Source organism: Cydia splendana, chromosome 26, assembly GCF_910591565.1.
Source record: "Cydia splendana chromosome 26, ilCydSple1.2, whole genome shotgun sequence".
NCBI classification, from domain to species: Eukaryota; Metazoa; Arthropoda; class Insecta; order Lepidoptera; family Tortricidae; genus Cydia; species Cydia splendana.
Genome location: NC_085985.1, coordinates 8,397,813 through 8,424,809, shown reverse-complemented (window position 1 = coordinate 8,424,809; position 26,997 = coordinate 8,397,813). Strand labels below are relative to the sequence as shown.

At 37.9% G+C, this 26,997-nt stretch overlaps 1 protein-coding gene across 1 annotated transcript in view; it reads right to left on the bottom strand.

Annotated features, from left to right (window-relative positions):
- LOC134803370 (uncharacterized) overlaps positions 1-25,191 on the bottom strand; it is a 32,700-nt gene extending 7,509 nt beyond the window's left edge. The window contains exons 1-4 of the mRNA XM_063776179.1: positions 25,144-25,191; positions 23,339-23,413; positions 21,733-21,801; positions 13,717-13,788 (exon numbers count right to left, since the gene is read on the bottom strand). Coding sequence (XP_063632249.1) covers positions 13,717-13,788; positions 21,733-21,801; positions 23,339-23,413; positions 25,144-25,176 — 249 coding nt within the window. The 5' untranslated portion in view covers positions 25,177-25,191. The remainder of the gene's footprint in view (positions 1-13,716; positions 13,789-21,732; positions 21,802-23,338; positions 23,414-25,143) is intronic.
- Between the last annotated feature and the right edge of the window lie 1,806 nt (positions 25,192-26,997).

Sequence of the window (26,997 nt, the reverse complement as noted above, 5' to 3'; positions counted from 1 at the left end):
CGACACAATAGTGACATAACAGTGACTTATAGAGACAAACGCTATTCCAAAAATACCAGGGCACCAGAACTGAGGAAGAAGTTATTAGCCTCGTGGCATGTAACGACGTTCGATTCAAGAAGAAAAATCATAAGCTCCATTTTGTTTACTAAGCCATATTCCTTAAATATTAACGTTCACAATTGCTTACTGCAAAGTATAAATCATGTCCCTTTCATTCATGCAGTTTAGAGAAAGATGGAGCTAATTTTAATGACGTCTACGCACACATAGGCAGCAGGGAACGTTCAAAAACATCACGTACGAATTTGTTAACATTATTTTACTTTGAGATATTTTAAGTTTATTTCTGAAAATCGTCCCTGTATTGAAGTATTTTATGTTTATTAGTATCAAATATATTATTTAAGACATCTGGGATCTAGAGGGTTAATTATTATAATATTTATTTTTGTCTTACGAATTCTAATTTCATGTTTCGAAATTGTACTAGGGCATCAGCGTAACGGAACGTCGAGCTGTCATTAATGTCACTGTCAACTCAATACTATTTGTTGTTGGTTGTTTTCTGAAGGCTTATTTTGTTTATTTCTAAGCTAAAATAAGGATTAATTAAACAAAAATGCATCTGATAAATAATGAAACATGGAATCAAGTGCTTCAAGTTCCAATTGTTAGAATATTCAATGGAATCATGAACGAAATATGCGACCGCAAGGGACATTAGTATTACAAGGTATTTCCTACTATTTTATGTGTTTTGTAATGAAAAATGAGGCCAATACTAGGCAATAGGCATACGACTAGTCACAGTTCGCCCCCGATTTAAGTATTTTATGAATTACTACGGTAATTTGTAAAAGACTTCAATCTACTCTAGATTAGTCGGATATATCCCCCCTTTTCTAAACGTGTAGTGTGTGTCTCAATACTAGGTGACCGCTAGTGACTCAGCCCTGAAATTAGCTCATCAGAATTCCGTCAATGAACCGTGACAACTTTTTCCCCAGTCACCTCGCTCCACCAAAGATATTAGGTTGTGAATCTAATAGGCTACTAGTTAACCCGTCCTTGCCAGCTCAACCCGGCCGCGTCGAGTATTACTCTTGTCTCTACCCGAATTGCGCCGTACACTTCCGTAGAAGAGCATCTGATGAGAAAGCAAAAACTCCCAAGCGAAACGAAGAGACCTTTAATTTTTATAAGTACGAAGCTTTCAAGTTCCATTGCCAAAATTCGAACCAATTTCATTGCCTTATCACCCTCAACCACGTTTTCTTGGCGCGTGTCTCATACTTGAATAAAATATACCGACCTTTAAGTTTGTTTGGGTGTGTATTTTTTTTTATATATATAAACAAACTTAAAATTGACATAAGTAAATACCCCAATATGGTATGATAAAGATATTTTTGTTTCAAAAAAAAAATATACCAAAATAAACAAAATATTTGCTTATTATTATTATACCTCATATTGAAAGCAACATAATATATGTAATTGTATCTAATTAACCTCTTGAAAAGAGCCTCGTCCTTTTAGACGCTCACGGCCCTTAAAATATGTCGAGTGTCAGATATATCTCACCCAATATGAGTGTGTGGGTTTCGTAAGGGTCTTATTACCTTGTGTAGTACTAGCCATAAAAAACTACCCTTGTGAATGGGTCGAAATTTTAACCTACCGATAAGATTTTTCTGGCTAGTTGTGTATCCCATCTCCTCCCCAGTTTGTTCCCCTGCAAATACCGACAAATCTAGTTTGATTACCCTCCAGCTTTTGTCTATCTGTATCAATCCAATCTTTCCAATAAAAGTACATACATCCACTTGACATCCGTCATCTCATATCATACATCTCTTTCATAAATCACCACAGACTCATAACTATAAACACTCAATGCACACACATTTTCATTCCTCCTCTATTACACTTTCACACTGATATCTACAGACAGCCAACGCATCGATTAGTAATCAAAACGAGAAAAAAAATATATTTATTGTCTCATAAATCATAATCATTTGAAAAGGAAGAAAAAAAAAAACATACTCATTTTGTCCTAGCCTCACACTATCCCAACATTTATGTAGATGATTCCCAGATGATTTTAAAATCCCTCAATTTTCCAACTAATTATTTTATTTTGTTTATTTATTTTTTATTTAGTAATTACTAGTTAAACGTACTTTGACTAAGTATTAGAATCAAATGATACGCACATAAAGAAAAATCTGCACTTTTGTTGTTAGATTTTATGATAACGCTTCGCGATTAATTTCTCTATAATACCTATCTTTCGCTCTCTTACTGTCGTTCAACGCGCAGCATCGACAACCTACTATGCAATAAACCACCGCGGAAGTATACAGACAATAACGAGTCGAACTTGATACGCGCTTAACCATTCCGCTGCCAAACCATGGCAGTCCACGCGGCTGTTTTTAACGTCTAACTATCACTCTATAAGAAGCCCATAACCGTACATTGTATGGCATTTAAACGACCCTAATCTCAATACCCCATCACCAGGTAAAGCCAATACATAAAAAACTGACCTAAAGCGGTAATGCGATCCATACATTTATAATCATAATTATTGACTCTTCTACATTAGCTCATTGGCCAGTCAAAATAATGCAAACATGCTCACAAATAAGTTAAATAACTTAATAAAAGACTTAAGGCCTTCAGGCATCAAGTCCGCCATTTGTACATTTTATTTGTATTTTGTACAATAAAGTTTAAATAAATAAATAAATAAATAAACAAAAGAAAGAAAAACATTTATAATGTTTTGAAAATATTTTAACACGTCTAATTACACCATAAAACACACACCGTTTGACTTAACGTACCTATAAAAGAAATCTCCCGAATCACAATACGATTAGACATGGTATTCAAATTACTATTGTGAGACCTACTGACTCGTTTATGCACTGTCAGCGCTTAAAAATGGAGGCCTAGGCACTCTGAAACATGCCGCGCGAGTGATCAAAAATACGTGAGCGAACATCCAGGTATTTCAAGAAATAGTACCCAGGTGTTCCTAATACAAATACAAATGCATTGGCAGGGTTAGGTAGGTAATTAATCCATCTTTGATATAAAGAGTAAGTAGATAAGTATTTATCTAATCATTGTGCAACAATTCGTTTGTGTAAATAATTTAAAAAAATAGCCTACTGAACATAAATTTATTCATAACTCCAGTTTATTTTATAACGCTACTCGTAGATACATATCCAAAATAAATTTTATTTATGCATAGTTTTTAAGAATTTTGTAAGCAAACAGACCACAGGACTAAAATAAAATAAAGTTCTAAAGGGATCCTAAATATATTAATAACCTTGCAAACCTGTTTAATAAATTAAAACGAATTATTAAAAAAAAACTAAACAAAAAAAAAACTTATTTGCTCGCCGGGATTCGAACCCACTCCACATTCAAGTAATCTTCATACATTTGTCCACCTTGATATCCACTAGACCACGGGAGAGTTACAAGTGACGACAAATTTAACAATGGCTTTCATAACATAGTGTTTTATTGTTTTGTTTTATTTTTCAAGTGTTTTTCGCACTAAATGACTAACAAAGAATTTTATTTATCACATGAAAACCATGTAATATAATGCAATGCCTATGTATATACCTACGAACACATTATTATGGAATCCATTGAAAACGTGTTACTAACCGAATTCCATTTAGAAAAATCAAGAAAGCATGTGATTATATTCATATTGAAACGCTTGAAAGATCTGAACGTCAATTTAGTATTATTTCATATAATGTAAACAAGCTATAATGCGTTTTATATACTAACATATCCTACAATTGTTCTAGGCTTGCCAAAATTTCTACTCACGTGTTTATTTGTTAAACGCACGTTTCTTGGAGATGAATACTATTTTCACCACTTTATCACGTCACTAATTTCACCCACTACACTATTCTACTATTTCAATATAGATTTACTACAGGAAACTACATGATTTTTGTTATTTGTTTTCAAAATGCACTCGTTACTTGCGTCCGCAAAATGCACGTAAAACTAACCATTTCTCGCTCAAATACACATTTACACTCAATTATGGACCTTTTCCGGGTTAGTATCTATATTTATTTTCGCTCTAAACACTGTCCATTCTATTTTATCACTTCTTAATAACATAAATATTTCCGTTCAAACCAAAGTTGTTTCGTTTACGAAACCGCAATATTTTATTTTAACACGTTTTGACCAGACAACATGGCCCCGGTTTGTTGATATGCACTTAAACTAAACCTCACAATGATTTTCATTTATCTCACATAAGGATTTCCATTATTAAACCATCTACAGTCTCATTTTAGGATTAGAATAGGATCCTATAGAAATGCGAATAAATTTAACTATAACTCTTCAATAATTGTTTTTGTGAGTAGCAACACCATTACGACTGTCATCCATTATCTTCCGATATCTATGATCTTCCGTCATAGATGGTAGAATCCTATAGACGTGCTATACTCGCGCGTCCGTGAGGGACAAAACATACGCAACTACACGAGACCGTAACAAGGACAACCAATAATAGCGCTTTCGCTGCCACTCCTACTGAAAGATACGTAAGACTGTCTCGTTCTGTCACCTAGTGAGGGGCTACCATTACCATCGCTATCTATTGATTTTTGCAATTATTATCAATACTAAACGAAATCGTTCGTGTGAACAAGTTTTTACGCATAGACAAAATACTAATAACCAATTTACAATCGCGTACAAGACAAGCGGTGAGACGAGCCGCGAAACGAGACACGGAACGAGAGTGTAAACGGATGCGCGTGTGTCCATGCAATGCGACAAAATCAAAAACATGTCCTAATACTCCTGGCAACATACTAAGCACAACCCACTCAATTTGGTCGGGTTCTTAGTACGACCTGTTAAGCAACAATTCCGATAGATGGCGTGAATAACTGAACTGGTTTTGAAAAACTATTCGAGACTGAATTATAACCGTTCGACAGTGAAACATGAGTGAAACGAAATTTTATCTTTGGCAAATTTTGACTGCTGTCATTTCAGATCCGCCATTATGCTTATTCTTTGAAACATTTATCCTTAATACAAGTAAACTAATCGTGATGTTAATAATTAAAATTACCTCAGTTACCGGCGACATTTTGATCAAATACCTAAACATCGGACAATCGCTCAAAACATGCTCAGAACAAAATTGGAACGCCATTTTGAATACAAGCCATTGCCTTTGTTCCACAATGATTTCCTACAGTAAAATACCACGACGCAAGCTTTACCCGATGTAGCGAGTAAGGATTGCCTCCAAGAATGCCCTAATGGTTTCCAAAATATAGCCCCTTGAAGAATTTACTATAAAACGAATGAAGTGAAAGTTCCGTTTCGTCGCCGCATGGCTGACCTTTTCTCAGCTTGCGTCTTCTATTTTTCTGTGAACCTAGTGCCCCTAACTATGACCTAGTGTTTGAACTATCTAGTACAAAGGATGTGTAATGAGTCTAGCTGTCGATACTGTGAATGAAATGCACTTAAATGTGGAAACTGTTGCTTCAAACAAAGGTAAGATTTTATTCCTCTTCTTTCTTTAAACAAGTTACTGCCATTTAAAAGCTGTTTCACTTATTAGAATATCAATCAGTGGAAAATAATTGATCACAAATTGACCTATCTATCAATAAATCTGCTTTCTATTTGGTCTTATCGAATACAGACAAACATTAAGGTTTCCCTAATTTCATATCATTACGCTTGTAATGTTTTTACCTTATGTAGTGAGTTGCCTTATTTTTATTCTTTGTTCAGCAACAAAACACATTTTTTTCTGCAAAACTTGAAAGTGATCAAAGTAAAAATCAGTATTAAAGGAATGACATGTTGATTTTTGATTTTATACTGTCTGTCTAATGTAATATCTGTTCTTCACTACATGTTTGTTTTCTGCTGCAATAAGATTTACAAAGTATATTTGATTTTTCAGCAAGCTGACAACTTTATTAGAATGAACCCCGGTATACATATATCGTTATCGAAAGAAAAGAAGTTGAAATTTTGCTGTGAAGACTCCCTTGCTATTTTCGATGAATCAAAACAACTGTGAAACGTAAGTATGATATTTCTACTATTAGACATTTACTCACTGGTTTGACCATACTGCTTTTGGAATTTGAAAAATGTTGTCGCTCTAAAAAGATGACCCGGGTCAATTTCTTTCGGAAATACTAACTTCCTAAATTTGGAAGTGCAACATATTATACAAATCATAATTATATGATAATGTCAACCAAAAATAAACAGGATTTCTTGCATGGTAATGAAACTTTGTTAATAAATATGTATTTTCTTTACAAAAGGATCCCGCAGTCTTCCGGTAAATTGAATACAATTTGTGGGCCTAACCCTAGACCTGTCATAAATATTCCTCTTTTTGCAATACATCTTACAATATATGCTGTTATTTTTCAGCAACCGAAACCCAATACCTAGTTGTCAGTGAGCGGAGCAAATTTCCATTGATGCCGTCATGGGTTCTTCCGAGCCTTTCAACAGTCCCCTAGTAAGTATAACACCCATGCTACTAAAAAGCTACTGTAACATATACATATGTACCTAGAAAAACAAACTTCAAAATTTTTCATCGCTCTCAAAAATAATAAAAAAAAAATTTTTTTATTATCTCGACTGTAAAGACCCTACTTGTACTAAATAATAAACACTTTTAATGAGACTCATAAATAGGTTCTCTTAAATATACCCTACTTTAGCTAACTTTTATACTTTATCAATTTCAGAGTTCCCGGAGAAATGGCATCGCTCCGCAGTAACAATATGCCTGCCTTCAATGTACATCTATAGACTGTCTCCAGTCATGACAGGTATTTTATTTCATTATATAAATACCAAACTTATCATAAGCTATAAAAACTCTTAACTTATGTCTGACTCTAATATTTCAAAATAATGAGCGAAGAGGTTCCGGATGAAAGATCAGAGATATGAAAACTGCCATTAACCTTACATCCTATTATGATTTTGTTGACTAAGTAACTTAATCTAGCTTATTTGTGACCTCACTTTATGGAAATGTGCCCTGTAAGGCAAAGTTTCTCAAACTTTTTTTTGGATTTTGAAGAATTTAAGTACTGTCTAGTCTACTTTTGTGAAACCTAATATTTCCTATGAGTGTATTTGACAATAAAATAATGATGCGCCCCCTCTAATGAATGACTGTTGATATTTTACTACTATTATTGTACTTATTCAACTCTTTTCTCTAAATTTTCCCTAATACTTGTCTATTTTATTCCAGCCTACCAAGAACCTCTGACTGCTGATACTTTAACACTCCTGTTCGATGGCGGCATCTCAAAAATTTTGCTGCTAAGGTCGCTCTAACCTTCAATGAATACAAGAAAGAAAATAGCAAACGTGTTGCAGAGCGTAGGTACTAGCGTGCTAGCTTACCGACTAACTATTACTTGATCGCAATCAAAATACAATAAAAAGTACCGTCAGCAGAACTGTACTGTGATCCTAAGTTAACAAGCTACCTTCATACTACAAATATGTCTTTGTATGCACGCTGTTCGTCCAACTAATTGGCGTGTTGCATTTCTCAATTGATTTTCATGAAATTATTTGAGCGGCTTTGATAATGACAATGAGGTTTACAAGGCAGCTCGCAAAAGTCCTTGTAAATAATAGTAATAACTATAACCAGTAAACTATACATATCTCAGCGCTGTTCTCGATAAATGTTGTGACTCTTAGGGTTCCGTACTGAAAAATATGTAGATAAACTTTCATACAAATGTGTATGTTCTACTTATCCTCCAATAGTGATTGCAGCATGTACTATTACTGTTTTCTTAACCTAAATATCTATAAATTGGCCTAAAAATAGTCTTAACATATGATTTCCTATTCAAATCCAAGCTCATGCATACATATATGCTCATTTTTCTTATCCTACGGTAGCAAATGTATGATGTTTTCGTACATTAATGAAATTTAAGCTTATTACTAGCATGTGTGGTTGTCATTCGGACCCACACGTGAAGCAAATAAAACCTAACAGAATTATCTGTCATATCTGTTTCTTACTCTTACTCTATGATCGACAGGCCTATCCAGGACCGTACATACATATTATGCAATCTGTAACTTAACTAGTTTATTATAGTGACAGCTTATCAGTAAACAAATCCTGTAACAAAGATGGAACTCTAATGTTCTGACATATAAGTACCTACAGCTATTTATTTTTTATGATATAGAGGGCAAAATAACAGACAAATTACCCGGTGGTGAATGATTACTGTTCCCTCGCATAACCAGAGTGGTTGCAAATGCATTGCCGACATTTAAGATGGGAGAATATGAAAGTTGTGAAATACGCCCCCAGTGGCTTAGTATTCCTGCGTGTAAATGAACAATTACACGCCCCCATAATTTAACAACTAATGTATATATTTGTAATACGCCCCCGGTTCTTTAATATTTCAAGAAAGCCTACGTGAAATGAACAGTTTCACGCCCCCATGATTTTTCGACTAAAGTATATGTGCTTACACAACTAGATATCTTATCTGACCACATCCTAGGCTAACTTAGGTAAACTAATTTTATCTCTAGACTATGGTAACAGCCTCCTAACCCAACCTGAAGTATGTCTACAAATGATGCCTGGCAAAGGCGCATCTACCACGAATATGCGTTTCCAAGTCATGGACATTATTTGTTAATCTAAATATGTATTTATCTATACAAGTATGTACTGCGCCGCCTAGTACCAGCAGTACAAACTTTGCCTAGCCCGACGCCAAGTTGATATGTGAAAGATTGTCCCTAGAATATTTATTTATTTATTATTGGTACCTGCAATGAAGCTAATTTCTTAATGAATGTATAACAGGAGATAAATAAGACTGATTGTTTTCGCTTAAAATAAGCGTTAATAAGTGCTAATGTTATACTACATAGGCTTTAATTTTGTTACTTTGTTTTTCAGATATCAAAGACGCAATAAGATGGATCTTAGTAGTGATGACAAACATCTTAAGCTGAGGAATATGAAAATAAATCCCTAATTACGGCGAGCAGAGAACGAGTAAAAAATGTAGTACCAAACTCGTCAAGAGATGGCGCCACCTCCGAGATAGAACGCGCCAACGACGTGTCAACGTAGAATCTTGATATCCGAGATGCAAATTACCGATAGTTTTTAAATGTTAGGAGAAGATTAATGCTTGGTTGGCTGCATAAGTGCATACCCCTGCTGAGGTCACAGCAGCCACGCACAAGTTATGAGTAATTGTACATAGTTAGTGTTGTAATAAATAAACCGACTAAGATAATTACGTTGTTTTCGCCTGCGGATAGTAACCCTTACTACAGTAATAGTAATAGTAATAGTTTTTTTTTTCTACATGTACATAGTAGCTATTGAATAATAAACTTAATGTTTCATGACTTTTATTTAAGACCTTTCCACGTGTACATAATAACTATTGAATAATAAAATTAATGCTTCATGACTTTTATTTAAACCCGTAATAAAAGCAAAGTCCAAAATCAAGTGTACCCATTCCATTTCACGTACAACAAAATGTAGCCTGAAAGGCTACTTTTACAAAGATATACCTTAAAAAAACCGTAGTAACACAGGTAAACTACATCCTGCGTCACGGACTCACCAAAATGTACCTCCTTCCCCTTCTTACTTACTTACCTACTCGTAATATGAACACCCCCTTCAGATATACCCCTAAATATGGCCATGTGATCGTCTAGCTAGTAGTTAGGACCCCTCTGAAGTGAACCGCGGTAACCTCAAATTCTTTAATGAGTATCAGCTAAATTTTGGACTCTTGACTTTATTTATTATTACCTAGATTTTGAGAACAGATATTTATGGTAATAAGATAATTATTTATGGAAGTAAGAAATAATCTAAAGAAAATTATTCAGAGAAATAGAAAATTATTCAGAATTTATTAGTGCAACGTAAATGATGGTGTAAAATTTACTATAATGTATTTAAGTATTGCAGCATATATGATGATATAAAATATATAAAAATGTTGTTGGTAAAATCCTGCCACACCTATTAAGCTTCCGGGATAACATAGAAGCAGCACTCCTGAGATAAGCTCTTTTACACCCTAGCATTTCAAGGTTAATTATAATTAACTATCATCTTCTAAACGATGTGTGATTTAATCACACGTGCTGCTCCGTACGCCCGATGCAGGTCTGGAAGCTCTTAGTCCGATTTGCAAGTATTAATCGGAACACCTACCCTACCAGTTTAGCCAGAAGGGCTATGACCAACACTTCGTAACCTAAACGCACCTAGATGATGATGAAAAGAAGTGTCAAAGTATCCATCAATCATCATAATTACTTATCTTTTTTATGTTCAAAAGCTAGGGATGCTAATCCCTTAGTCCCATTTCCCAGAGCTGATAATCTAGACAGAATTCCTAGTTTTCTAGATGTATAAACGAAGTACCGAGTTTATTCTCTAATTATTATGTTTAATCGAGGCCGAAATTGAGTATTCACTCAATGTATCCTTTGTACTGCTCTTGCCTGACAAAGATTCCCTAAAGCAAACCGTTCTTCAATCCCAGAATAGTCTGCGTTCCTAGATCCAGATTGATAATTAAGAGATTATGTTGTAAATACCTGATTGTATTACTCAGTACTTCGTCCCTACACCAGACAACCAGAAATGAAAAATAAAAATTTATAAAGCCGTTAATGATCCCCATATAAATTAGAAATTAGGAAGATTTAGGCAGATGAACCCTTCACCTTTTAAACACTCGTATTTTAAGATTAAGAAACCATATTTTTAAACCCTTAAAGAGAAATATATATCAACCATATCAATTGTATAAACCAGAACTAAAAAGGACCCTAATAAACAAATGAGTGTGTGATTCTACCCTAACTCTACCCATTGTCCCTAATCTAGTACATTCAAAGCATAGTTCGTTCTTACCATCGACCTAATGCTTTGTAATATACGCAAGTGTGGTCCCTACGAGAAGCTGTAACGTTCGGCAGGCGAAACCGAGAAGGCAACCTACAGGCCAGTGTATTTGACTCCCTCCTTATCGCCCGCGGGCATGGTGGATAAGAATAAGTCGCCCTATTCCGTGTATATAAGAGTATCAGTACCCTAGCACACACACATACCGATCACATGGAAAACTCTGCCGCAACAAAGACTATAAGTGCAATATCAGTCACGACAGAAGCCTTTCCCCGCCACCAGCACTAGTATGAACCGGAGCACCGAAATATATAAATATATTTAATAGGAGACCTAGTCTCAATTACTGTCGACTTCAGTAGGCAGGATTTACACCCAATGACGCGCACGTGACGTCCCCACATCCATCTAAACAGCTGGACCTTGAGACTAGTGAGATAATTCGTCTCTTATGTTGATATAGAAGAGACGCCAAGTCCTCTCAAACTTGGAGCAAAAGACTCCTAACCATCCAATCCTTTGGCACCGTTAGGCGGAGTGAATGCTTAGCAGGACAAACTGTCAGTCCAAACAATGATCTGGTTTTAAAATAGCAAAAAGATCCCATAATAAAACACTAAAAATAGCTAAGTTATCGCAAAATTAAACTAACTTAATAGAAAAGTGAAGTTCCCTTAAACACTGTTCCATTCCAAGCCCCGTCCATGCAACGACATTGTCACTGCGTAATATGACGGCACTCAGAACACACGGCGTAGGAAACCTCACAATAACTAAAATCCCATACATGGCAGTAAAGAAACTCCACAACAGCCCATGTCCAGCGTTACGACGATATTGTCTCCGTAAAACCAAACACAGACACAAATTCTAAGTTTAAATTTACCAGGATAATTCCAAGTAAAACAAACACAGAAAAAGTAGCAGAGTAACTTCACTTACCAGTATTACGTAACGCCCGAAAACCAGAGTCACTGCTAGTCCGATGGTTGAAGAATGAATGAACCGAGTCGACGGTCCGCTCCGCCTTTTATACCTTTTTCTAGCGACGAGCCGGCGACTATGCGACATATTGGCGATTAAACGGTGACATACTTGCGACATACTGGCGTCCCGCGACATACTAGCGTCCCAATAGTGACATACCGGCGACAAGTTGCGACATTCTGGGGCCCATTGGCGACATGCGACGTACTGGCGACCTATTAGGGACCCACGACATTATGGCGACCCATCGGCGACATGCGACGTACTGGCGACCTATTAGGGACATGCAACGTATTGGCGACCTATTAGGGACATGCGACTAGGGTCATAACGGCGACATATTGGCGACATAACGGCGACATATTGGCGACATATCGGCGACATAACGGCGACAGAACGGCGACATATTGGAGACATAACGGCGACATATCGGCGACATAACGGCGACATATCGGCGAAATAACGGCGACATATTGGTAACATAAACGGTGACACAATAGTGACATAACCGGCGACACAATAGTGACATAACAGTGACTTATAGAGACAAACGCTATTCCAAAAATACCAGGGCACCAGAACTGAGGAAGAAGTTATTAGCCTCGTGGCATGTAACGACGTTCGATTCAAGAAGAAAAATCATAAGCTCCATTTTGTTTACTAAGCCATATTCCTTAAATATTAACGTTCACAATTGCTTACTGCAAAGTATAAATCATGTCCCTTTCATTCATGCAGTTTAGAGAAAGATGGAGCTAATTTTAATGACGTCTACGCACACATAGGCAGCAGGGAACGTTCAAAAACATCACGTACGAATTTGTTAACATTATTTTACTTTGAGATATTTTAAGTTTATTTCTGAAAATCGTCCCTGTATTGAAGTATTTTATGTTTATTAGTATCAAATATATTATTTAAGACATCTGGGATCTAGAGGGTTAATTATTATAATATTTATTTTTGTCTTACGAATTCTAATTTCATGTTTCGAAATTGTACTAGGGCATCAGCGTAACGGAACGTCGAGCTGTCATTAATGTCACTGTCAACTCAATACTATTTGTTGTTGGTTGTTTTCTGAAGGCTTATTTTGTTTATTTCTAAGCTAAAATAAGGATTAATTAAACAAAAATGCATCTGATAAATAATGAAACATGGAATCAAGTGCTTCAAGTTCCAATTGTTAGAATATTCAATGGAATCATGAACGAAATATGCGACCGCAAGGGACATTAGTATTACAAGGTATTTCCTACTATTTTATGTGTTTTGTAATGAAAAATGAGGCCAATACTAGGCAATAGGCATACGACTAGTCACACTGTACGCTAGTTTAATATTATTATTTATTTTTCTTTTCATCACACTTGCTCGAAAAAGATCATATTTCATGCAGGTGTACTGAAGGACAAAGGCCTATATTGTTGCCGCGGGAGTTATAGATTCTGAAAAAAAAGCTATAACACACGAGTGAGTTATGGCTTTTTGTAATTATGTCACTAATTCATACGAATCAAGTAGTTTTAAATGAGTTTTACATTGAAAATACTGACGTTTATAAATTATTTTATATTTGCGTTTCAAATGATTTCGCTTAAAATTTAGTTTTTTTCTTCGCAAGTGTGATGAAAAACATTGTGTGTAATCAGTGTAATTCGTGGGGTAAAAATATTGTTACTCGAATCGATAGGCACCTGCTTAATCACATCTAGGTCTTCTGTGTCGCTGCTGGGGCTGGGTACCAGGGGCTCCGCGGCCGATGGACTCTGAAATTACAACGTACTTACACTAGTTATTATGACATAATGGACTCGTCAATCTATGCGTCCAAAGTTAAAACGGCCGTTTTTGTTTTGAGTCCATAGATCGACGAATCCAGCAACATAAAAACTAGTTTGATGTATTCAGAGGGTACTTAACACTTTGACTACCGAGAACCCGCCTGGTAGGCACACGTAATGTTTGCTCAGATGCCGGACAACCCGCCCAGCGGGTTGTTTTGTACGCAGATATAGACGACCGGTTTCTGAGGTAGTGCGCCGTTTTTTGCCCGGTTGCGAAAGTGTTAAATACAAATTACAGTACACAGCGGCACCGTATTTTAAATATTTTTCGTTAAATTTAAATAATCACGATTATTTAGCAGTGGCGCTAGTGTGCATATTAATGGGCTCCTATGTCACACTTTTAGGGGTTGGAGACGGTCACCCAACCTCAGCCTCCTAGCCTAGTCTGTAGTGACCCTGCCTACGAAGCAGGAGGTCCCGGGTTCGAATCCTGGTAAGGGCATTTATTTGTGTGTTTATCACAAATATTTGTTACTGAGTTATGGATGTTTTCTATGTATATAAGTATTTACAAATAACCGTCGTCTAGTACCCACGTTTTTGTCTAAAAGCTTTATTCGGAAAATAATGTTTTTTAAGTTTTATTCGGAAAAGAACAATGTCACTTATAGTTCGATTTTTAGCATTTATAGATATAAGGTAAACAATCTTAATGTGTCTTTTTATTGAAAAACACGTTTTAAAAATAAATCACGGCAAATATGTAACAATTATGAATCTAATACGATCATTTATGTTCTTCTGCTTTCATAAGTAATAGTTACTGATTTTTAAAAAGCGTTTTTCAATTAAAGACATGTCAAGATCGCTTACCTTCTTTCTAATGTTAAAAAAAAAACGAACTTTAGTTTATATATTTTTCAGAAAAAAAAAATATCGGAATTAAACGGAAAAACGCACTTTGAAAAGAACTTGTGAATTTTTCCATTTATATTTAATCCATAGTTTAGATAACTACACCTGCTTTGTTATGGAAATGCTGGCTGGCGATCGTTTGCGAAAATGTCTATTGACTTTGACGCTGTCGTTAGTTTAAAAAAGTTTCATTTCTTTCCCAAAAAAACTGAAAAATACGGAAAAAAACGAAAATTTCAAAACGTTCTGAAAAAATAGCAGGAGATCTAAGGTCCCGTTTTCTAAGGGGACCTTGCATTTTGGAGACAAAGCAAACCGCTTGGAACAGGTGTTCCTGGGGGTGACCTGAGCTGATTAAGCCCGGTTGCCAAGAGGTTCCCCCCAGTAGGTGGGCAGGGGAGGGGGGGTAAAAGTGCCTCCGGCGCGCCTCACTCTAAGCTTTATATCTGCATACATCTCGCAACTATATCAAGTTTGGTGTCATTTTCGTATAATTCGAGGATGAAGAATTCATTTCTGTGACTAAATTTTCACTCACCCATACAAAAAATTCGAAAATATCAAAATTCAAAAAAAGTCTTTAGATTTTTTTTTTCGAAAATCCTCTACAAAATATATACTATGAGGATTTGCTCTAGAAAAAAAAAATACCTGTGAATAGCCCAGTTCTCCTACTATACAGAATAGTAAACTTGTCAAACATTTTTTTTCATAACTCTGTTAAAAAAAATGTTTTGTGTCGCGCGGCGTACTTGCATTGTAAGAGTGGTATGCAACGTTTAGGATTTTTAAGTATGTTTAGATGATTTCTGATATGTTGTTATTCTTCTGGTGGTAGATTACATTAATAAATTACTTCTGGACGTGATATACAGGGTGAAATTTAATTCACTGGCCAAATTGAAACACCCGAAAGAACTCGAAAAAATATTAAACACGTGTTTTTTCTTTTAATACCGCTCAGTACATTTTTTTCGAAATAACTCATCATCAAGTTGTCCTAAAAACCTCGTACGTTATGGTGAACCGACAACTACCCACTACACCCGCTTCTCTCTTATCAGTTAAGGTCATTGACACCCCGCCCCTCCCGCAGTTTGCAATCGCGTCACCAATTATGAACCATATTGCAGCGAGATAAGACGCTTACCTACATAAGTTGCTAATTTTTCCTTCATACTTTAACGGGCTTAGAGCCGTCAAAATGCAAAGGCAACCCATTTTTAATCTAAAATATTATTTCTGACTAATGATTATTAACAAAACGTCCGTGGCTTAAAAACAATGAGTAAAAACTAGGTCAGGAATCTTTGCATTCAGGCGTATTTAAAAAATTGAATCATCTTATGTACTTACATTTGATTAAAAGTCGACGCAATTAACGAAAGTCCCACGAGATGGTACTCTTGGATTCAATCCTTGTCTGCGAAGGCGTGGAACTGATTCCATTTCGTATAATCTTTGTGCACCACGTAAACACTCACCACTTAATAAATAACACCGTACCATTTCCTAATATTCCCGGTTCGAAAACATTTTTTTAAACCTTAGTACGCGCGCGATTATTATTTTAAGGTTGGCGAGTGACGAGTGACTAATCATTTATGCTTACCGTTATGTTTACCGCTAGCGCGGAATGGTTGCGGAACTACCCTCGAAATTGATAAACCTGCCTACCATCGCCAACACTAACTGGGTGGACCCTATTGCAACGATTATAAGGTTTAGTGAAGGTCAGATTAGGGTTTTGCTGATGTTGTTGTTAAAACCTACTATTAGGTTTGTTTACATTTGTGGTAATAGGGTGACCACGACTCGTGGAAAGTATTTAAAAATTGAAAAATGAAAATTAAAAAAAAATGTACTCTTTTTTTTCGCTAAATAGATTCCTTAAGTGTAACCTAGTGCCTGGAATGAATATGGCCAGTGATTTAAATTTCACTCTGTATATACAAATATAAATTAAATATATAAATAAAGATGTTGGGAAAACTTTCGCTAATAGAGTTAAGTATTATAAATGTGATAAAATTAACATAGGAGATGTTTCACAAAAAATGCGGGTTAAAATAAGATATTATATTGTTCGTAATTACCATTACATGCCCATGGGACTGTGCATTTTAGGTTTTTTTTAACGCAGTTGCACCTCCCTGCGCATTTTGTTTTGCAGCGGCAACGAATAAGCTCTAAACAAGCAGCAGCCGCCGCAGGTAGGCTTGTCCATATGGGATCCCAATAACCTTGTTGTTTGGACCAGCCCCAGTCAGCAGGGCATGGTGGCTGTTGCTGAGGGGCTATAATCTGTCCCCAAACATAGACCAAATCGCGCCGTGCGCCAAAAACCGCCGTGTCGCCGAAATAATTTTCAACCAGGTTGACAAGGTGCAGAAAACCCTAGAGGAAAAGCAAACCGCTCTATGTGCGTTCCTTGATGTTGAAGGTGCTTTCGACAATACGCCCACAGAGACCATACTCAATGGTATGAAATCAAAGGGAGTAGACGAAACCACCAGATGGGTACATAGCATGCTCTCAAACAGAGTAGCCACTCTGACCATCAATACTATATATAGAGCATGAATTTTATACCACTAAAGGGTGCCTACAAGGAGACGTTTTATCCCCACTATTATGGACCCTAGCAGTGGACCAACTTCTTGCAATCATGTCAGGCCAAGACTTTGATACACAAGGATATGCCGACGACCTTGTAGTCATCGTCAAAGGCCCTTGCCTCAACACAATATCCAACCTAATGCAAGGAGCTCTAAACACAATATTCAAATGGTGTAGAGAAAATGACTTCTCCATTAATCCGAGCAAGACTGTAATAGCCATTTAACCATTCACAAGGAAACGGAAGCTCGATAAACTCACAAAACCAAGACTTAATGGACAAATAATACCGTTCTCGGCAGAGGTCAAGTATCTAGGGGTCACCTTTGACCAAAAGTTAACTTGGAACCCTCACCTGAGAAACATTATACAAAAAGTGAAAATGGCCATGTGGTCATGCTGTCGAATGGCAGGAGCAAGATGGGGTTTAAGATCCAAATTGCTATGTGGTTATACACAGCGGTAGTGAGGCCAATTGTCACCTAAGCCTCCGCAGTCTGGTGTAACAAAACCAGCCAAAAGACAGCAATAGACACTCTAAACAGACTGCAACGCACGGCTTGTTTAACAGTAACAGGCGCCTATTCCTCGACACCGGGAGCGGCCCTGGATGCACTGCTGGACATCATACCACTCCACTTGCAGGTGCAAAAGGAGGCCAAGCAGTGCGTCTACAGAATATGCACGCTAAACAGGCCAAAATGGCGCTCTCAGGCATTAACCAATCTAAAGGCCTGGGTTTTTGCGAATAGAGCCCTTAGCATGCCCACTGATGACGCTCACACCGAATGTCATCTCACCAAACTGTACACAGTAGAAATACCTCCTAGAGACAAATGGATCAACAACCAAATGTACGTCGAAGAGGGAAGCCACATCTGGTATACAGATGCTTCCAAGAAAGGCAATGATGTAGGATGTGGGATCTATGGTGAGAGATCTAAGCTCAGAGCTAGCGTCAGCATGGGCACATTGGCCTCAATCTTCCAGGCAGAAGTCTTCGCCGTCAACAAATGTGCGGCGATCAACCTGGATAGAAACCTAAGACACCATCGCTTATCTACATCAACTCAGACAGCCAGGCTGCTCCGCTGGCACTAGAATCCCTTGAGTCAAACTCAAAACTAGTCCAGAACTGTAAAACAAACCTAAATGCACTGGTTTACTCCAACAAAGTTACACTTAGATGGGTACCAGGGCACTCCGACATTAACGGAAACGAAGAAGCGGACGAACTTGCTAGAAAGGGCGCAGACACACCCCTGGTCGGCTCAGAACCCTTCTGTGGAAGCACAAAACGAGATGCATATTCTCTGCTCAGCAACTTAGAAAAAACGAGAGCAATCGATTGGTGGAAGTTCGTTAAAGGACAAGAACACTCGAAAGCTCTGATCAAAGGGTTCAACAGCAAAACTGCTAAGGAGCTTTTAAGACTCAAAAGGCACAAAACCTGCGCGGTGACCAGAATACTGACTGGACACTGCAAGTTGAACAAACATATATGTTTCAAATTGGCAAGAAACAAGATGTGACATGCAGGTTCTGTCAGGAGTCAGAGGAGACTGCAATGCACATTCTCTGTTCTTGTGGACTACTAATGTCAAAAAGAAGTACCTACCTAGGGCGACACGTAGTGCAACCCTATGAGGTACAAAACATTACGGCCCAAAGAATCTGGAACTTTCTGGATGCAACGGGCATTAGTAATGAACTTAAAGGGCCGTCACAATAGATCAATGCTGGTCAATGCGACACTCAAAGGCCCACAACACCACAATAATAATAATAATGTCCCGCGGGGGCAGCTTGTGGCGAGCTGACGGTGAGTGACGACACCGCGGACCCCTATTCCAGAGGGCCCTGTCATCTGGCCCTCGCCTCTGTGCTTGCCTTGATTGGCCGACCAGAATGGAGTCGCAAGAGCGGGACCTATGCTCCAGGTTGGAAGTGTAAAATGTCATAACGCCGGCGGCCTGCTGAACGGATTACCGGGATCTGGCTACCGCAGACTCACCTCTCGACAACCTCACAGCCACTCCAAAGTGTTGCCCTGTTGTCGCACTGTGCGTGCGGCCATTGCGGGGCCCACTCAATGAGTTGGCGAGTCACCACCTGTCATTTACAATTTTGAGACTGATTGTCACGGCAGGTGTCCGCTAGTCTCTCCCATAGCCCATTATCCAGTCCATCCAACTTTCAAATCTATAGCCCATGACCTTAGTTCCCATCGCAGCACAAAAGTGCTGCACTGTAATAGTCTTTGCACCTGGCGGGGACCATCTCCGGATGTATCACATTGTGCGTTCGGGGATAGTATCCACCACATGTATCCCTTGCTTTTAGATTAACGTGCCTTAAAGGGCCTCTGCGCTGTTGGCTTCGTCCCCACGTACGCCTCCCAAAGGTCCGGGACCCCATGGTCCCGAGATATGGAAAAGACATGCAAATAATAATGTTAATTTTATCACATTTATAATACTTAACTCTGTTGGCGAAAGTTTTACCAACATCTTTATTTATATATTTAATATATATTTGTATATATATCACTTCCAGAAGTAATTTATTAATGTAATTTACAACCAGAAGAATAACAACTTATCAAAAATCATCTAAACATACTTAAAAATCCTAAACGTTGCATACCGCTCTTACAATGCAGGTACGCCGCGCGACACAATAGTAGATTGTTAACCAAGGGTTAAAAGGCACCCATTTCTGTCGAGGTAGTTTGGCGCTCGAACGCAGTGAGAGCGCCAATAGTCCGAGACGGAAATGGTGCCTTTCACCCGAGTTAAACACTCTACTTTTCATATCGAATGCGAGGAAACCAAACAAGACAAGGCAATTTCGGAAAATCAGCAATTGAAGTACCTAATAGACCTACGGCCATGATTTTTTTCATTAGGACTTACTTGCAATCGGAGACTTTACAAGTGTAAAGATTAATAACCCCTAGCGAAAATCATTTAGATTGCAATATTTACGAAAATACACATTTTTTTAACAAACTGCAGTAATTTTAAAATGGTTTGTACATTATAGTATGAAAATCAGCGGGATTGCCTCTTACTTTTTAATTTTATACTTTTTCGTTCTAAAAGCCGCAACAGGCTACCGGACCGCACCGCGACCTTGGTGCACCGCACCACGTAATAACATAATAAAAGTATTTTAAATATTAAATAACTATTTCATTAATAATATAACAAAATTTTTATCTTGTATTTTATTTTATTTTCATGAATATAGTGCTAAATAACTTTAAAAACCAATTTAATATCGTACAAAGGTTTAACTGTGGCTGTATAAGATTTTGCCTTTGCTAATTTACGCAAGTGTAAGGTTTAAAAAAATATTTTTGGTGTATTCCTGTTGGTTCCCGCCTTACGAAATCGAGTAAATAGAATTCAACGAAAGAAACAAGAAAAAATTGTTTTTAACAATTTACTTACATCATTTTTTATAAAAAAAGGATCAACGTGGGATTAGTAAAATTAAACAGTTACCAATTGTTCCAAGCGAGGAAATAAAGACAGTATTTTTCCATTTTGTTTCCACCCAGTTGTTCGTGGGACGGGGACGCAGAGGAGTACACTACTTTTCTGCGCTAGAGCATAAACGTATCACTTTCTGCGCACCTTTTAGAACAACAACGACCCACTTTCAGAGCATGAGATATGAAAAACATTTTTTTTAACAGAGTTATGAAAAAAATTGTTTGACAAGTTTACTATTCTGTATAGTAGGATAACTGGGCTATTCACAGGTATTTTTTTTCTAGAGTAAATCCTCATAGTTTAATTTTTTTAGAGGATTTACGAAAAAAAAAATTAAATGTTTTTTTTTTTATTTTGAATTTCTTGATTTTTTTGTATGGGTGAGTGAGAATTTAGTCACAGAACTGAATTCTTCATCCTCGAATTACACGAAAAAGACTCCAAACTTGATATAGTTGCGAGATGTATGCAGATATAAAGCTTAGAGTGAGGCGCGCCGGAGGCACTTTTACCCCCCCTCCCCTGCCCACCTGCTGGGGGGAACCTCTCGGCAACCGGGCTTAATCAGCTCAGATCACCCCCAGGAACACCTGTTCCAAGCGGTTTGCTTTGTCTCCAAAATGCAAGGTGGTGGACCTTAGATCTCCTGCTGAAAAACGACTTAATTTTATCGATAATTTTTAACCCTACACCCGCCCACACTAGCGGTCGCCCTAAACAAACTAAATAGAGTCGCACCAAACAAAGTCTGCAGCGGATTTGATAGCCCACGCAGTGTAAGTGTTATGTATACGTCATAATTTCATAGAAGTTTGACGTTTAAAATGACACTTGCACTGCGTGGGCTATCAAAATAGCTGCAGACTTTTTACGGTCTGACTATAGGTACCTTTTTAATCTCATTCAGGCCTTCCGTATCGGTGGCACTGGGTACCAGTGGGTCCGTGGCCGATGGACTCTGAAATTACAACGTACACTATTATTGTAGACGCCAATTATTCTCTTTATTCAATTAGGGTCTTAGGTTAGGGTTTTACAATGTGAGTATAAAAGTAAAATATAAAAACACTTACAAAACATAACAAAAATATATAAACACATTATAAAAAACCTAACCTAGGGTGCCGCCGGCAGCGGGGCAGGGTCCAAGCTGCCGGTGGTCAGGGCCGCAGAGTGAGGAATCGACGTACTATACGCGCCGTGTCCAAAATTACCGCCTTCTGCATCTGACCCTTGATCCAACCACCCAGCGAGAGTCTCTCTAGGTGTTGGTCGAGACTCTTCGCTATGAGACCGTTCGCTGACACGACTATAGGAACAATGATCGTCGAGTCAACGCCAATTATTATTATTACCCTATCGGGACGATCGTTTGGCGTCTATTATAGTCATTATGTAAAACTTTTAGGGGATGGAGGGGGTCAACTAAATTTGACAATGTGTTGGGGCAAATCGTGCATGCCAAAGTAGACCTTCTCAATTATATTCGTAGGAGCTGAAACATTGTACCTACGCAATATTGTAATGGTATCATGGTACCACCGAGCTGATCTGATGATGGACACAGGAGGTGGCCATAGGAACTCGCAAACTAATAAAACAAAGCAAACTAAAGGGACCCACTGATTAACAGTCCGCCGGTCGTAATCGGCCTGTCAGTTAGAACAAAAAGTTGACAGTTCCGAACAACTGACAGGCGGATACCATCCGGCGGACTGTTAATCAGTGGGCCCCTTAATAGTGGTCGAGTTTTTTTAGAATTGTCTTGATGAGTTTTAGAGTTAGACTAAGAAAAGTCTGCAGCGATTTTGATAGCCCACGCAGTGCAAGTGTTATTTTAAAGGTCAAACTTCTATGAAATTATGCATATACGAGTATATACATATTATAATTACCGCAGACACATCTGATACACAACCATCCATCGACTTGCAAACATATCAACTGTGAGATGATGGACGGAAGTTGATTGTGATCTGATTTTCCTTTATTGTGTAAATACATTACGTATTCTATAATCTAGTGAGTTGGTTTCGACTGTAATGCTGTATATTATGTTTACAAATAAATAAATAAATAAATAAAACACTTGCACTGCGCAGGCTATCAAAATCGCTGCAGACTTTTCTTGGTCTAACTCTAATTGCCTTTTGAAAGAAAGTACAGTCAGCGATAAAAGCTTGTAAAAAAAAAAGTTTTAACAAAAAACTTATACTAGTATTATAACCCTAAACCAGAAAAGGGATGACAATAGTTTAATTGTATCCTACTATTAACATTACTGACACAATTACTGCCAGACTATAAATCGTACCTCTCCTATCTCGTTTGGGTCTACCATATCGGTACTCTGGCTGGGGTTGCCCCAACAAATCTGTAATATGCACTAGACACATCACATCTATCCGACAAAGAGCAACCGGCCGCCCGTATTTCTAGCGAGGACCGATTGACTCACACAAATGATACAACATAAAAAAACTCTGGCTGGGTACCATGGTGTTATCTGGGTCTCCCACGACGGTACTAGGGCTGTGCACCAGGATCATGACGTCAGAGGCTGACGGCATCTGTAACCATAGAATAATATAAGTAAAGAAATAGTGGTATAGTTTGTAGATTTCTAATAGGCCCCGACGGCTAATCCTTTGTCTATTGTTAAGTAAAACCGGTTGTGTACCTGCATAAAAAATCGTTCCTTCACTTTACCCAGGTAATTGAATTACAACTCCTATGGAAATTGCAATAAGATTCAAAATGAACTAATGGATAAATATTTTGTTAGGATGTGTGTGGTCCGTTCAACTCGCCGGCACTCAGTACGGTTACTGAGTGCCGGCGAGTCGAACGCTACAGAACCAGTCTAAAATGTGTCATCGAGATGCGTAACAAAGGCGCGTTATCGGAGAGCGCACCTACACTGGTTTTTGAGCGTTGGACTAGTATGTCTTCCAAATTTTCTGTAGGCACTCATTTTTTATATCAAAAATATCTAGGGAGCAAAATTAAATCTCAGGTAAAAAAATAATTAAAATAATTAAATGATTAATTATTTAATCGAAGCGCTGGTGGCCTAGCGGTAAGAGCGTGCGACTTTCATTCCGGAGGTCGCGGGTTCAAACCCCGGCTCGTACCAATGAGTTTTTCGGAACTTATGTACGAAATATCATTTGATATTTGCCAGTCGCTTTTCGGTGAAGGGAAACATCGTGAGGAAACCAGACTAATCCCAATTAGGCCTAGTTTCCCCTCTGGGTTGGAAGGTCAGATGGCAGTCGCTGTCGTAAAAACTAGTGCCTAGTGCCTACGTCAAATCATGGGATTAGTTGTCAAGCGGACCCCAGGCTTCCATGAGCCGTGGCAAAATGCCGGGATAACGCGAGGAAGAAGATTAATTATTTAATCATATTTGGAGTCATGTCCACATTCTTGCGAGCAATGACGCCAATCTGTCCGATCTCTGGTAATGACCATCGTAGCACACTTGCTTCACCATGTACCTACTATTATTACTTATTTAAAACATTATGATATTAATCAAACAATATTTTCTCAAATCTGTTAATAGTATTGGATTATTCAGGGACCAACCTAAACTTGTTTGCTCGTTATTGGGACCGTGCACGACGACAGCGCCACATAGCGAGCGTGCATGAACTATAGGGGGCAGCACAGGAGCCGTCAGATTTTTGGCGCGAGACGTAAATGTAAAGTTCCACAAGATGGCAGAAACTACTATGCACAAGAAAACGTACGACAACGGTCGATAGCAGCACTTGCTTTGCTAATGTACATGTTTATGTTTCCGATTCAGGCCACAAGATGGCAGACCCTCCAACGCGCACGGTCCCTATTGTGTTTGCCAATATATAGTTCGTTTTTTTTTTAGCATTAGAAATTAGGTAAACAATCTTGATGTATCTTTTAATTGAAAAATAAGTTACGGCAAATATGTAACAATTATGAATCTAATACGATCATTTATATTCTTCTGCTTTCATAAGTAATAGTTTTTGAATTTTAAAAAGCGTTTTTCAATTAAAAGACATGTCAAGGTCGCTTACCTTCTTGCAAGTTCTTTCTAATGCTAAAAAAAAACGAACTATAGGCATATTTTGTTACAACTGTCAAGCGAGAAGTAAGGGGCTATTCATAAATTACGTCTTTTACGACGAAGGAGGAAACGGGGTCATTCGAAGAAAGATTTTAGGATGATTTTAGGGGAGGGGGGGCAAAAATCGTCTAAAATTGATGACGTAATTTATGAACAGCCCCTAAGTAATAATCGTAATAATTTCACCTTGTTCTGTGTATCATTAACATTCCGTGACATCTTTTGGTAAGTGACGGGCCCCTGAAAAAATAACAATAAACTTATTATTATCTCTTAAATGTACAAAACAGCATAATGTTATACCTTTAAACGAGCAATTCTTGTTTATTTATGTATATTTCGGGGATCTCGGAAACGGCTCTAACGATTTCGATGAAATTTGCTATATGGGAGTTTTCGGGGGCGATAAATCGATCTAGCTATGGGGCTGTCCATAAATTACGTCATCGATTTTTGACGATTTTGGACCCCCCCCCCCCTATAATCATCCAAAAATCATGCTTCAAATGACCCCATTTCCTCCTACTTCATGCTACCGTCATCCGATGTCCAGACCCCCCCCCCTAATTTGAAATGACGTAATTTATGAATAGCCCCTATGTCTTATCTCTAGGAAAACGCGCATTTTTGAGATTTTATGTTTACCAAGCAAAGCTCGGTCTGAACAAAATGAACACACATAAAGTTGAAAGTTGAGGGCAAAAGTAATCACTTCATAGCTAAATACTCACGATTATTGTGGGTATGGCTTCCTCTTTTAAATAAGTGCGGTGATTATTTAAGTTTTCAATAAATGAATCCGTCGTGAAATGTTTAGAACACAGCCTGTGACCTTTTCTTGGCTGCCAATTGCTATCTTCATTGCAAAAGCGCAAAAAATTTAACCATTTCTCTCCAACCGGGGTGCTTGGTTTTGGTAATCTAGAACAAAAACTTTTTTAAACACCAAATATTGCATTACGATACAAGTACGAAAAATGAGAAATTCGAAACGAATGGCTATAAATTAAAAAACCGGACAAGTGCGAGTCGGACTCGCCCACCGAGGGTTCCGTACTTTTTAGTATTTGTTATGTCTGTGAAAATTTCAACTGCCTAGCTATCACGGTTCATGAGATACAGCCTGGTGACTGACGGACGGACGGACGGACAGACGGACGGACGGACAGCGGAGTGTTAGTAATAGGGTCCCGTTTTTACCCTTTGGGTACAGAACCCTAAAAACGACCAAAGGGAGTGTTTACATCGACACGAGTTGTGAATTACCTATTCGCACATGTATCGTACAACGCTTTACAGTAATAAATAAATAAAAAAAAAAACAAAAATCATTTATTTCAGACCTTGGTCCATACACTTATACTAAAAAACTAACTAACTACAAACTAAATTTAACTTAAGTATAGTATATGGCCCTTTAAATTTCCGACCTAGTTACGTAATGTGCTAATTATCGCACTAGTGTGGTAAATTAGCTCCATATATACTGTAAATAAATATTACAGGATATTTATACACAAATTGACTAGTAAGCTCAAGAAGGCTTGTGTTGTAAGTACTTTATTTACCACAATATAATTATATGTATAATAATATAAATACTTAAATATGTAGAACACATATCTGTGATCCAGGAAAAATATCTGTTCTTGTCACACAAGTAATGGTAGACCTGCCAGCGAAAGAATAGTCTTCTAGAAATCGATTTTCGCTCATATCGTCGCGGATATGGAAGAATATGGTATCAACGCATTCAGTGTAATGCCCTGATCACAAATATATGAGATGACAAGCGCGAAAGGGGGTAGTTGCTGTGACGTCATAAAGTCGGCAGTACAACTTTTATTTTATTTTCTTTTAAATATACCATGTGGGGTACCCAATGAAAGGGCTTTGTGAGATCACAAAATATAACCCATATCCCACCACCCGCTGTCTTAAAAGTCGCAGGAGTTTCAGCAGAGCATCAGCCCCATGCAGTGTGAGCCGCCTGATGTGCGCCGCTTGCTGTGGCAGGCCCTCCACCGGACGTGTACATGG